This window comes from Staurois parvus, unplaced genomic scaffold (assembly GCF_062004578.1).
Source record: "Staurois parvus isolate SC_StPar_1 unplaced genomic scaffold, SC_StPar_1.0 ptg000254l, whole genome shotgun sequence".
In the NCBI taxonomy this organism is placed as follows: domain Eukaryota; kingdom Metazoa; phylum Chordata; class Amphibia; order Anura; family Ranidae; genus Staurois; species Staurois parvus.
Window position 1 is genome coordinate 609,798 of NW_028318050.1, and position 15,627 is coordinate 625,424.

A 15,627-nucleotide genomic window follows, 5' to 3' on the forward strand; every position below is an offset into this window, starting at 1 on the left:
GGTTAAAACCATAGACCCATACAAATATTATATAGAATAGGAGCATACTTATAGAGATAAAAAGTTCATAATATATAACACATAAAATAAAAAGAAAAGTATAAAACAAAAAGGTAGCACCCTATACAATATCTTCTTTGCTATAGTGCACAGAATCGACGGATGTACTGCATGTGGGACATGGGGACACCAATGCTTCATCTTCTTTTTCAATGTCACAGCAAAATTGTACCCAGATGGGTTTTAAGTTCACAAATTCAGTTATATGATGAATATAATGGTTACTGTGTGAATACGTACTAAGTGAAAATACTGACATTGTATCATTCATGAAGACAAGATATTTTGTAATTTGTCATTATGTTTCTAACCAGGATCCAATTCCAGCTCCGTGGTCACTCAATGTTTTCTTGATGAAGAGTGTATGACTGTTGATGGAGTATCAGGATGTTATTGCAGTCCATCATTAAAGAACTCCACTGCTATCAGAAACATCATGCCTGAAGGTAATAGGGGTAAACTCACACAACTAACCATAGTAGATGCACTTCCATATTATTCCAAATTTTGTTGGTGGCAATTTATAAATAGATAACTAGTAGAAGTCATATTCAACTGCTTCTCATCCAAGTGGCATCCTCCATCTAAGGAATCCACCTGGATGAGTGACAAAATGTCTTCAGGATTATATAAATCCAGTTGAATTTGACTAACTACTACTCCCTAACCTATATAGTAAATGGTTTGGGGACACCTGACTGTTACACTTACCTACATGGCCAGGTGTAGATGGAGACTGCTCCAAATTATTGAGTTCAGGAACTGTTAGCCCTTTCACTTCCACTTCCACAACCATTGCTGAGTGCAGAGGAGAACCTAAGAACAGCAGTATGCTATCACATTGAGGGCTTGAATCCACCTGGATGAGTGACAAATTATCTTCAGGAATCTATAAATCCAGTTGAATTTGACTAACTACTACTCCCTAACCTATATAGTTAACGGTTTGAGGACACCTGACCATTACACTTACCTACATGGCCAGGTGTAGATGGAGACTGCTCCAAATCATTGAGTTCAGGAACTGTTAGCCCTTTCACTTCCACTTCCACAACCATTTTTGAGTGCAGAGGAGAACCTAAGAACAGCAGTATGCTATCACATTGAGGGCTTATCAGCCCTTTGTAGTAGCAATAACGTTAATTAACTACCTGCCAACCGCAGATAGCTGAATGATGGCTGCACTGCGGCCGGCCAGTTCTGAGTGGACGTCATATGACGTCCTCCCAGAACGCGTTCTCCTGCGCGCCCCAGGGGGCGCGCACCTGGCGATCTCCGTGATCGCTGTGTCCTACGGACACAGCTGATCACGTGATGTGGTAAAAGGCCAATCACAGCGGCCTTTTACCACGTGATCAGCGGTGTCCAATGACACGCTGATCAGAGGGAAATGCAAGTGCCGGTTCTCGGCTGCACTTTCCTCACGCTGTCAGATCGTGAGGAAAGTACTGCCGAGAACCGGCAGTTGTCAGAGCGGGGATCGGCACCGATCATCAGGGCACTGATGATCAGTGCCCTGATGATCGGTGCCCAGCAGTGCCACCCGCAAGCTCCGCCCACCTGTGCCCAGCAGTGCGCCCACTAGCTCCGCCCACCTGTGCCCAGTAGATCACCCACCTGTGCCCAGCAGTGCACCCACCTGTGCCACTCTGCAGTGTCACACACCTGTGCCCAGAAGTGCCACCTACCTGTGCCCAGCAGTGCCACCCACCTGTGCCCACCCACCTGTGTCCACCAGTGCCACCCACCTGTGCCCACCCACCAGTGCTGCCCACCAGTGCCACCCACCAGTGCAGCCCAGCAGTGCTGCCAGTCAGTGCCACCAGTCAGTGCCCAGGGGTTGTGCCAGTCAGTGCCACCAGTCAGTGCCCAGCAGTGATGCCAGTCAGTGCCGTCTATCAGTAGCCATTATCAGTGTCACCTATCAGTGCCGCCTATCAGTGCTGCATATTAGTGCCGCCTATCCGTGACACCTCATTAGTGCTGTCTATCAGTGCCGCCTATCCGTGCCACCTCATTAGTACTGCCTATCAGTGCCCTTTAGTGCTGCCTATCAGTGCCCATCAGTGCCGCCTATCAGTGCCCATCAGTGCCGCCTATCAGTGCCCATCAGTGCTGCCTCATCAACGCACATCAGTGAAGGAGAAAAAATACCTGTTTGAAAAATTTTATAATAGAAACAAAGAAACTTTTTTTTTTTTTCAAATTTTTTGCACTTTTTTTATTTATAGCGCAAAAAGTAAAGTGCCCAGTGGCGATTAAATACCACCAAAAGAAAGCTCTATTTGTGAGAAAAAAATTATCAAAATTTCATATGGGTACAATGTTGCATGACCGCGCAATTGTCAATCAAAGTGCGGCAGCGCTGAAAGCTGAAAATTGGCCTGGTAAATAAGGGGGTATAAGTGCCTGGTAGGCAAGTGGTTAAAAAAAAAGTTGAAAAAAAGACATTTAAGGCAACTGTGCTCTTCAGCCTTGTGGTAACAGTTCGGTGAAGACCATTTTTTTGTTTCAGCATGACTGGGCCCCTGTGTACAAAGCCAGCTACATATAGGCATGGTTTAGTGTGGAAGAACTTGTTCTGACTAACCTCAACCCTACTAAACATTTTTGGGAGGAATGGGAATTTTAACTCTGAGCCAAGTCTTCTCATCCAACAACAGGATTTGACCCTCACAAATGGGCCAAAACCTTCACACACGTAGTCACAAACAAATCTTTACATTTTTTTTTTTTTTACTAACTATAGTTACCTTCCCTACTGAAGGACTTAGCTAGCAATTTTTCCATTAAAACAATGGCCACTTGGACTATGGCTGATGTCTATTAAAAAATGTTTCTAAGACACTGAAAAATAATTTTCTCTGATTGTTCAAGACAGATGACACCAAGTCACACTACTGTATGCTGACTTAAAATAGATGACTAATTATGAAGAGGCAGGGATCTAAAATATACTAAAATATACTTGCTTCGGTTGAAAGTTTAAGATTAAATAAAAATAATAACAACCTATCTTCAGAATATAGTACAAGTTGTATAAAAGGTTGCAAAATACACAGTAGTATTGGCCATTCCCTTCTAATTATATAACATATTATAATATGCAATTATTTCATCATCATTGCATCTTTCCAAAAGTATGATCCATGGGCTGAATGACTAACAATTAATAGGAATACATACTAATAATTAATAATTAATAGTAGTTAGTCACATTGCAATAAATTTGCTCTGTAATATTGAAAAGGTTTCACTGCTGAGCCAAACAGTTTTTTTTCAATTCCACATTCAGTCAGGAACATACCTCAGTATTTGCAGAACCATCAGTTCCTCAATTTCATCCAGTCTCCATAGAAGTGTTAAGGTTGATGTTGATTGTCCAGAAAAATAATAGGGAGCAAGAAATTCTATACTTGTTTTGTGTGTCTATAGTAATGTCTTGTTATGTTTCCCTCAGATATTCATGTTGAATGTGGAATGAACCAAATCAAAGTTTCTTACAGTAAATGTTACATTGAGTTGCTGGGATTCAATACTTCATCATTGTATCTGAAGGACGGGGCCTGCACCGGGGTCATTGAACTAAGAGATAAACAATACATCACCATCACCGCAATGCCGAGGAGCGGCAACTGTGGAACAGAGCTGGTGGTAAGTAAGAAGAAGAGAAAACAGGAGTTATAAAGTATCATGGTGACACTATGGTACCAGCAGAAGATCTTTAGTGGCCTCCTGGTGGACTTTGTATAGGTCACTGCAGAAAATAGAAACAGGGAGCACAGCTGATGGTGGTGCAGTTCACAGCAGAACCTTGGAGGTCTTCAGGCAAACTGTGAGGGAAAATTTATTCCATTCGGAACAAAGATATCAAAAAGCAAACATAAAAAAGGTTTTTGTGAAATTAATTTTTAAAGTGGAGTTCCACCTAAAAAAAATTAAATAAAAATCAGCAGCTACAAGAACTGTAGCTGCTGACTTTTAAAATACAGACACTTACCTGTCCCTCGGTCCCGTGGTGTCCTCACCATGGCTGGTTTCACTGGCCATCTTCTCTCCCTGGGACCGGCATCTTCAGTGAGCGGATATAGTGAATGCGGGGTCCGGGGAGAGCAGATATAGTGAATGCAGGGTCTGGGGAGAGCGGATATAATTGAATGCGGGGTCTGGGGAGAGCGGATATAGTGAATACGGGGTCCGGGGAGAGCGGATATAGTGAATGCGGGGTCCGGGGAGAAAGAATATAATGAATGCAAGGTCTGGGGAGAGCGGATATAGTGAATGCGGGGTCCGGGGAGAGCGGATATAGTGAATGCGGGGTCCGGGGAGAGCGGATATAGTGAATGCGGGGTCCGGGGAGAGCGGATATAGTGAATGCGGGGTCCAGGGTGAGCGGATATAGTGAATGCGGGGTCTGGGGAGAGGGGATACAGTGAATGCGGGGTCCAGGGAGAGCGGATATAGTGAATGCGGGGTCCAGGGAGAGCGGATATAGTGAATGCAGGGTCTGGAGAGAGCGGATATAATTGAATGCAGGGTGCTGGGAGAGCAGATATAGTGAATGCAGGGTCCGGGGAGAGCGGATATAGTGAATGCAGGGTCTGGAGAGAGCGGATATAATTGAATGCAGGGTCCGGGGAGAGCAGATATAGTGAATGCAGGGTCCGGGGAGAGCGGATATAGTGAATGCAGGGTCTGGAGAGAGCGGATATAGTGAATGTGGGGTCCAGGGAGACTGGATATTGTGAATGCGGGGTCCGGGGAGAGCGGATATAGTGAATGCAGGGTCCGGGGAGAGCGGATATAGTGAATGCAGGGTCCGGGGAGAGCGGATATAGTGAATGCAGGGTCTGGAGAGAGTGGATATAGTGAATGCAGGGTCCGGGGAGACCAGATATGGTGAATGCGGGGTCCGGGGAGAGCGGATATAGTGAATGCAGGGTCTGGGGAGACCAGATATGGTGAATGCAGGGTCCGGGGAGAGCGGATATAGTGAATGCAGGGTCTGGAGAGAGTGGATATAGTGAATGCAGGGTCCGGGGAGACCAGATATGGTGAATGCGGGGTCCGGGGAGAGCGGATATAGTGAATGCAGGGTCTGGGGAGACCAGATATGGTGAATGCAGGGTCCGAGGTTTAGTAACACTTTAATTGGAAAAGCTGAAGTTACAAGCTGATTGGCTACCTTGCACAGCTGTACCAGTTTTTTCACTCTCCAGTTTTAGTAAATCAAGTCCTATGGATGATGTTTTATAAATTGTTTGCTACTTCAATATGGTTGTGGTGAATAATTATTTTTCCTATATTTTATTTCAGGCAAGTAGTGATAATTTAACATTCATAAATGTGGCGTATTTATCGACTTTGGTCACCTCACTCACATTTTCCACAAATATCTCCTGTACTTACCCAAGAAGCATGGCGAATGTCCTGTCGTTCTCTACAAGTGTACTTGTAAGGTAGAGTATGTCTATGTAAATGTGCTGGGCTGGTATCTCTGGGGAGAGGATGTTTTGTAAAAGATAAAAAGAAGAATACATTGCATAGCTTCAACAAACAGTGCTTCCTTACATTGGTGATTAGTGGAGAAGTAACCACTTACAAAGGGGGCGGGTGGAAAAGAGTCCCTTACATTGCGGAGTCTGGGGAGATAGTGAATGCAGGGTGAGGGGAGACCAGATATAGTGAATGCAGGGTCCGGGGAGAGTGGATATAGTGAATGCGGGGTCCGGGGAGAGCGGATATAGTGAATGCGGGGTCCGGGGAGAGCGGATATAGTGAATGCAGGGTCCGGGGAGAGTGGATATAGTGAATGCGGGGTCCAGGGAGAGTGGATATAGTGAATGTAAGGTCCGGGGAGAGCGGATATAGTGAATGCGGGGTCCGGGGAGAGCGGGTATAGTGAATGCGGGGTCCGGGGAGAGCGGATATAGTGAATGCTGGGTCTGGGGAGACCAGATATAGTGAATGCGGGGTCCGGGGAGAGCGGATATAGTGAATGCAGGGTCCGGGGAGAGCGGATATAGTGAATGCGGGGTCCGGGGAGAGCGGATATAGTGAATGCGGGGTCCGGGGAGAGCGGATATAGTGAATGCGGGGTCCGGGGAGAGCGGATATAGTAATTGCAAGGTCCGGGGAGAACAGATATAGTGATTGCAGGGTCCGGGGAGAGCGGATATAGTGAATGCCGGGTCCGGGGAGAACAGATATAGTGAATTCGGGGTCCGGGGAGAGCAGATATAGTGAATGCCGGGTCCGGGGAGAACAGATATAGTGAATGCGGGGTCCGGGGAGAGCTGATATAGTGAATGTGGGGTCCGGGGAGAGCGGATATAGTGAATGCAGGGTCCGGGGAGAGCGGATATAGTGAATGCGGGGTCCGGGGAGAGAGGATATAGTGAATGCAGGGTCTGGAGAGAGCGGATATAGTGAATGTGGGGTCAGGGGAGAGCGGATATAGTAAATGCGGGGTCCGGGGAGAGCGGATATAGTGAATGCAGGGTCTGGGGAGAGCGGATATAGTGAATGCAGGGTCCGGGGTTTAGTAACACTTTAAATGTGTTGGAGAGAGAGAAAGTAGCACAATGGGGCTCATAGCCTTTCTATGAAATATATAAAGGCTTGCTAGAAGAATGACCTACCTCAGAGTCATCACTAACAGCAGTTTCCATACAGTATACATTGATGTTGCAGATCCATCCTACATTGTGAAATATATAATTCAATTCTGGTGTTTTGCCATTAGGGTGTCTTAACTCTCTAATACTGGAAACCTTTTTTGCAGTGAAAGTAATCTATCCATTGGAGGATCTTCATCCTACACAGTCAGAATGGGCGTCTTCCAAGATTCCAGTTACATCATTCTCTATGAGGACCCAGAAGCCTGGTTAGGCACAAATGTGTTCTTGTACATCGGAATCCGTGTGGAAGATAATACTTCTTCCACAGTGGTGCTGCTTATGAAGAGTTGTCATGTGACTACCACGTCCGATACTGATATTGCAATACACAACATCATCAGCGACTAGTAAGTTTTTTTTCTCTGACACTCCGGATGTAAATTGTGAACATTTTTTTTACTTTGTAATTTTTACAACTTTCCAGACCTTTCGTTTTTTTTTTATAAGCTTTTAAAATGAATGTATATATTACCTTAATGTCTTTCATGGGAGTACTGAAATTATTCAAGGCAGAACCAAAATCTCAAAAAGAAGTTATTTCCACTTTAACACTCCCGGTCACCTGATAGGAGATTGAATTGATGAGGTTGGCCTCATTTGTATCTCCAGCCCAGGCCCCACTGAAGGTGGAACAGATGGTGCTGAGGGACAGGAGGAACATGAGTGCAGGCAGGTGTTGATAACAGAATGTACAGCAGGAGATGCATGCTAGAGAGGTCAGGCAGGACCTCAGGCCATGAGTGGAGGTGATGCAAACTGGACCAGTGAAGGTTAAAGGGACACTCTGCATGTACCACAGGTTCTAGGCATGTGGCATGTCGAAGCTCTGAGCAGGCTTTGGGCAGGAACACACTGCGACGACTGGAGCTGACATGAAGGACAGCTGAAGCGTGTACTCAGAAGTTGACAGAGACAGAAGCAAGGCCACAGAGGCAGGCAAGATCAGCAGCAGGTGGGCAATGAGGTACAGAATAGTAGGCAGAAGTGTGGTCAGGGGGAAGCTGAGGTCAGGAACAGTTAGTCAGAGGTACAACCAGAATCCAGGATCAGGTCAGTAACAAGCTTGGTCATCAACATGAATCAGATACACAAGACACAGGAAAAGCTGAAGACCAGTCAGCACTAACAGTGAGCAAGAGCATCCCTTAAATAGTCGGTCTGGCACCAACATTAATCGTGGATGTGCTCCTGCATGCATGTGCATTTATGTGCACCTATGCTCAATTCTATGAACGATGCCATGTGCATGTCTATTCCCCAGTCACTTTACTGGAATTCTCTTACACTCCCCCTTCCACAAGCAGATTTTGAGGATTTTTTTTTTACTATCTTTTTTTTACATTTTTATTTTAAATTTTTAGCTAGATTGCCAGATTGAAGTGTACTTGGTTCTGCAGCCTCCTGGGACACTTATCACACCCCTCGGGAGGCTGCAAGATTGGTACACACACCTTCCAAGGAGGGCCGTCTGGGGTTCGGGTCTGATATGTCATCAGAGTGGGCTACCTGCTCCTGGAGCCAGCTGAGGAGGACTAGTATGGTGGTGTGAGTCCCACTTTGTTGGGTGAGTATGGGCTTTGAAAAGCTCTAGACCCCTGCAGGTAGAAAAAAATATGTGTTGTTGTGGGAGTCGAATACTGGTTGAAGGGAAGATGAAAGTCCAAGGCCAAGTTTCTCTGTGGTAGGATGGGCCAGACCTGGCTGTGCTGTGACAAGAATGCCTGAACAGAAATACAAATTAGAATTGCAGACCCTTTTCCTGGTAGATGTATTGTAGTTGAATATTTAGCTGTTTCCTAACATTATTTTTATCTGTCAACAGCTGCCCTGTTATAAACAGCCCCGCCCTGTATGTGGAAGAGAATGGGGTCTCCCTGCAAGGACGTTTCTCATTCAATATCACGGAATTTGCTGGAAATCACAACAGACTTTATATAGACTGTCAGGCTCACTTGTGTAACACAACACTGGAAGCGTGCAGCCCAGTAAGTTCTTGTGGACTATGAGTACACAAAGACACATACAATGAAGGGGATGAGGGAATCCGCACTCTACTAGCTCAACAGGTGGAGAGGAATGGGAACGTCCTAAGCCATGAGCTCCTCCTCTGATGCATTTCGCCCCATCCATCGGGGATTAGCCATAGAGATTCTCATGCTCTCTACGATGGGCGAGGCAAAATGCATCAGAGGCGGGTCTCAAAAGGAGCTCATGGCTGTATTTTGCCCCACCCATCAAGGGCTTAATTGTAGAGAGCATGAGAATCTCTATGGCTAATCCCCGATGGATGGAGTGAAATGCGTCAAAGAAGGAGCTCATGGCTGAGGACGTTCATATTCCTCTCCACCTGGTGAGCTAGTAGTGTGCAGAGTCTCTCATCCCTTCACACTACACTGAAAGAAAGTGATACTAAAGTCTTTTTTTTTTTAAATAACAAAAATGTTTTTGCTTACCTGTTGTGTGTAGTGGTGTTGAACAGAGCAGCCCCGATCCTCTTTTTCTTGGGTCCCCCACCAGTGCTCCTGGCCCCTCTCTTCTGTGGGGTACCCCCACAGCAAGCCACTTGCTATGGGGGCACCCGAGCAGGCGCACTCCTGAGCTATGGCTCTGAGTGTCCATTCACACACAGAGCCGTGACTCAGCCCCACCCACTCTTTCTCCTGATTGGCTCACTGGCTGTGATCGACAGCAGTGAGAGCCAATGACTCCTGCTGCTGCCTCAACCAATTAGGAGAGAGGGTTCCCAGAGAACTGAGGCTCTCGTGGACATTGCTTGATCTAGAGAGGGTTTAGGTAAGTGTTGGGGGGGAGGGGGCTGCTACACACAGAAGGTTTTTACCTTCATGCATAGAATGCGTAGAAAGAAAAAACCTTGAGCCTTTAGAACCACTAAAAGCAAGGGTCTCCAAACTATGGCCCTCCAGCTGTTGAAGTACTACAAGTCCAATAATGCCTCTGCCTCTGGGAGTCTTGCCTATGGCCGTCAGAGTCTTGCTAGGCCTCATGGGACTTGGGGTTCCTCAACCACTGGAGGGCCATAATTTGGAGACCCCTGGCTTAAAGCATACGGCAGCCTGCACCCTTATATTGCTGTGAGACACCTGATTTATCAGAGCACCTTGTAATATGGAGTATTGCCCACTTTACATGACTACCCCCTTAAACTATTTACAGGATTGTTCCCAAATAAACCCAACAATAGTGGACAATGCGACGGACATCACCAATGTAACAGTGGGTCCTCTATTTATTAAAGGTAATCTATTATCTATTTTATTTATGAGTACATATAATCTTCTTACCATGTGCTAACCATAAATGCATTCAGAGACAAAACATCAGATTTCTTTAATGTCATTGTTGTATTTATTGATTTCTTTATATTTGTATAATTTTAATATTTTTTTAAAATATAATTTTATATAATTTATTCTATTTTTATTATGTTACATCAATTATATGTTTCTTACCAATGATATTGATTATATACTGTAGCATAAAACACAATGTATGCGTTATTAAAATTACAATGCACAATATATGAAAAGATCACAAAACCGCAATAATCCTAATTTTCTAAATGGCTGGTTCCAAAAATATGTTATAATTATGCAAACAAAAAAAAAATTAAACGTGACGGTGATGATGATGAATATGATGGTGAATATGATGATGATGGATGATTGAAGATGATGGAGTAAGATGGAGGATGATGATGTTGATAAGGATGATGATGATTAATGATGATGAAATATAATAATAACATATTAAAAAATAATAAAGAAAAAATAATAATAAACAATATTCATGGTTTAATAAACAGATCAAAGTAAATATTCAAACTATTGAATTTGACATAAATACAATTAAAATATAACATTTAAATAAAATGGGACTCCAGGAAAAAAAACTATTTTTTTTGAAGTATGAACTGTAAAAATGAGTTACTACTGATGAGAATCCTATGTCTTTAATAATAATTCTGAAAAAAAACCTGTAAACTAGCTGGATACTGCAGGCAGAGCTCCAGCACTGCAACTGGCAGCTCCAGCTAGCATATATTTTTGGGACCATAGATATTCTCCCCTTCCTCTCCCCTTTTCCATTCACAAAAAAAGCTTTATATTCTATTTACTGAGTACAAGGCAATCTGTGATTGGATGAGCATAGAGGAGGGTTGGGTGAATGGCAGAATCTCCCCTTTATCTATTCACAGAACCCCTTGTTTTCAGTGAAGGAGAGGGTGGATATGCAACCTGGTCCCTACTGGATAACACCCACACTCATTTCCTGATAACACCTACAATTAATTTCCAGACAACAACTACAATTCATGATAACACCTACAATACATTTCCTGATAACACCTACAATACATTTCCTGATAACGCCTACAATACATTTCCTGATAACACCTACAATACATTTCCTGATAACACCTACAATACATTTCCTGATAACACCTTCAATACATTTCCTGATAACACCTACAATACATTTCCTGATAACACCTACAATACATTTCCTGATAACGCCTACAATACATTACCTGATAACGCCTACAATACATTACCTGATAACGCCTACAATACATTTCCTGATAACGCCTACAATACATTTCCTGATAACGCCTACAATACATTTCCTGATAACGCCTACAATACATTTCCTGATAACGCCTACAATACATTTCCCGATAACACCTACAATACATTTCCTGATAACGCCTACAATACATTTCCTGATAACGTCTACAATACATTTCCTGATAACGCCTACAATACATTTCCTGATAACACCTACAATACATTTCCCGATAACACCTACAATACATTTCCTGATAACGCCTACAATACATTTCCTGATAACGCCTACAATACATTTCCTGATAACGCCTACAATACATTTCCTGATAACGTCTACAATACATTTCCCGATAACACCTACAATACATTTCCTGATAACGCCTACAATACATTTCCTGATAACGCCTACAATACATTTCCTGATAACGCCTACAATACATTTCCTGATAATGTCTACAATACATTTCCTGATAACGCCTACAATACATTTCCTGATAACACCTACAATACATTTCCTGATAACGTCTACAATACATTTCCTGATAACGCCTACAATTCATTTCCTGATAACACCTACAATACATTTCCTGATAACGCCTACAATTCATTTCCTGATAACGCCTACAATACATTTCCTGATAACACCTACAATACATTTCCTGATAACACCTACAATACATTTCCTGATAACGCCTACAATTCATTTCCTGATAACGCCTACAATACATTTCCTGATAACATCTACAATACATTTCCTGATAACGCCTACAATTCATTTCCTGATAACACCTACAATACATTTCCTGATAACGCCTACAATTCATTTCCTGATAACGCCTACAATACATTTCCTGATAACACCTACAATACATTTCCTGATAACACCTACAATACATTTCCTGATAACGCCTACAATACATTTCCTGATAACGCCTACAATACATTTCCTGATAACGCCTACAATACATTTCCTGATAACACCTACAATACATTTCCCGATAACACCTACAATACATTTCCTGATAACGCCTACAATACATTTCCTGATAACGTCTACAATACATTTCCTGATAACGTCTACAATACATTTCCCGATAACACCTACAATACATTTCCTGATAACGCCTACAATACATTTCCTGATAACACCTACAATACATTTCCTGATAACGCCTACAATTCATTTCCTGATAACACCTACAATACATTTCCTGATAACACCTACAATACATTTCCTGATAACACCTACAATACATTTCCTGATAACGCCTACAATACATTTCCTGATAACGCCTACAATACATTTCCTGATAACGCCTACAATACATTTCCTGATAACACCTACAATTCATTTCCTATAATGTCTACAATTAATTTCCCGATAACACCTACAATACATTTCCTGATAACGCCTACAATTCATTTCCTATAATGTCTACAATACATTTCCTGATAACGCCTACAATACATTTCCTGATAACGCCTACAATACATTTCCTGATAACGCCTACAATACATTTCCCGATAACACCTACAATACATTTCCTGATAACGCCTACAATACATTTCCTGATAACGTCTACAATACATTTCCTGATAACGTCTACAATACATTTCCTGATAACGCCTACAATACATTTCCTGATAACGCCTACAATACATTTCCTGATAACGTCTACAATACATTTCCTGATAACGCCTACAATTCATTTCCTGATAACACCTACAATACATTTCCTGATAACGCCTACAATTCATTTCCTGATAACGCCTACAATTCATTTCCTGATAACACCTACAATACATTTCCTGATAACGCCTACAATTCATTTCCTGATAACGCCTACAATACATTTCCTGATAACACCTACAATACATTTCCTGATAACACCTACAATACATTTCCTGATAACGCCTACAATTCATTTCCTGATAACGCCTACAATACATTTCCTGATAACGTCTACAATACATTTCCTGATAACACCTACAATACATTTCCTGATAACACCTACAATACATTTCCTGATAACACCTACAATACATTTCCTGATAACGCCTACAATACATTTCCTGATAACGCCTACAATTCATTTCCTGATAACGCCTACAATACATTTCCTGATAACACCTACAATTCATTTCCTATAATGTCTACAATTAATTTCCCGATAACACCTACAATACATTTCCTGATAACGCCTACAATACATTACCTGATAACGCCTACAATACATTTCCTGATAACGTCTACAATACATTTCCTGATAACGCCTACAATACATTTCCTGATAACGCCTACAATTCATTTCCTGATAACACCTACAATACATTTCCTGATAACACCTACAATACATTTCCTGATAACACCTACAATACATTTCCTGATAACGTCTACAATACATTTCCTGATAACACCTACAATACATTACCTGATAACGTCTACAATACATTACCTGATAACACCTACAATACATTTCCTGATAACGCCTACAATACATTTCCTGATAACGCCTACAATACATTTCCTGATAACGCCTACAATTCATTTCCTGATAACGCCTACAATTCATTTCCTGATAACGCCTACAATTCATTTCCTGATAACACCTACAATACATTTCCTGATAACGTCTACAATACATTTCCTGATAACACCTACAATTCATTTCCTGATAACACCTACAAAACATTTCCTGATAACGCCTACAATACATTTCCTGATAACGCCTACAATACATTTCCCGATAACACCTACAATACATTTCCTGATAACACCTACAATACATTTCCTGATAACACCTACAATACATTTCCTGATAACGCCTACAATACATTTCCTGATAACACCTACAATACATTTCCTGATAACACCTACAATACATTTCCTGATAACACCTACAATACATTTCCTGATAACACCTACAATACATTTCCTGATAACACCTATAATACATTTCCTGATAACACCTACAATACATTTCCTGATAACGCCTACAATTCATTTCCTGATAACGTCTACAATACATTTCCTGATAACGCCTACAATTCATTTCCTGATAACGCCTACAATTCATTTCCTGATAACGCCTACAATTCATTTCCTGATAACACCTACAATACATTTCCTGATAACACCTACAATACATTTCCTGATAACGCCTACAATACATTTCCTGATAACACCTACAATTCATTTCCTGATAACACCTACAATACATTTCCTGATAACGCCTACAATACATTTCCTGATAACACCTACAATTCATTTCCTGATAACGCCTACAATACATTTCCTGATAACACCTACAATTCATTTCCTGATAACACCTACAATACATTTCCTGATAACGCCTACAATACATTTCCTGATAACGCCTACAATACATTTAAGAAATAATGCTTCATAAAACATGATAAAATGGATTCGTTAAAATCAATTGTTTAACTGAATTTTGTTCCCAATTACTAATTGCGCCTGCAAATCCAAAATATGCTAATTTTGCCTAGCTGTTTTATTTTTCTTGTTCCTGTTAAAATATTTTCTTTAAGTGTTTGTTCATAAAATGTATAATGCGTTAAAAAAGTGACAGTATCTGTTGATACATATTAATGCACAATATTTAGTAATTATTATCAAATGCTCTATTTTTAAAGAAAAATAGGTGGAAATTTCATGCTGTTGGTGTTTGCAAATTTTTTTTTGTGTGTGTGCCTTTATTTTTTTTTCCAAGCACTAAGGTCATTATGTGAAGAATTTAAGAAGGAGTTTTATCTACAGATGTGCTTATTAGTCACAGAACCGCAATCCTTATATAACCACAATATTAAACAGTCACACTAAAAATGTATTTATACAACAGTTTCCCATCACTTACCATATCTATGGACTGAGGTAAGAGTGAAATTCAAGTAATTAAAGTGCTAATTGATGTATCTTGACTTTTACAGCAATATCATTGTATGTACATGGTAAAGAAAATATACATTTATTGAAAGTGTAAATTGTTTTTAAACTTAGCATTGCTTACAACATTGGCAATGAGAGAAACAAACGATCTTCACTGTAACTTAATTCCTGACATTTGCTAAAACAAAAGTCATTATTTGCTTTGAGTCAATGGGGAGGGAAAGCATCCTAAAGTGGATATTTGATGTTGTTTTTTTAAATTGGATATAAGCCCCAAATGGCTCCTGAAGATTATTTGGTGAGAATTTTGACTTTTTTGGGGGTATATTTTGTTGTATTATATATTTTTTTCTAATCAATAATTTATATTAAGAAATTTTTCATATGCAAG

The 15,627-nt window shown here is 41.4% G+C and overlaps 1 protein-coding gene across 1 annotated transcript in view; it reads left to right on the plus strand.

Annotated features, from left to right (window-relative positions):
- Positions 1-10,023, plus strand: part of LOC149459559 (uromodulin-like) — an 81,225-nt gene extending 71,202 nt beyond the window's left edge. Inside the window, 7 exon segments of the mRNA XM_089680964.1 lie at positions 375-506; positions 3,521-3,714; positions 5,377-5,519; positions 6,845-7,087; positions 8,563-8,725; positions 9,915-10,004; positions 10,006-10,023. Of these exon segments, the coding sequence (XP_089537090.1) occupies positions 375-506; positions 3,521-3,714; positions 5,377-5,519; positions 6,845-7,087; positions 8,563-8,725; positions 9,915-10,004; positions 10,006-10,023 (983 nt within the window).
- Positions 10,024-15,627: the final 5,604 nt, after the last annotated feature.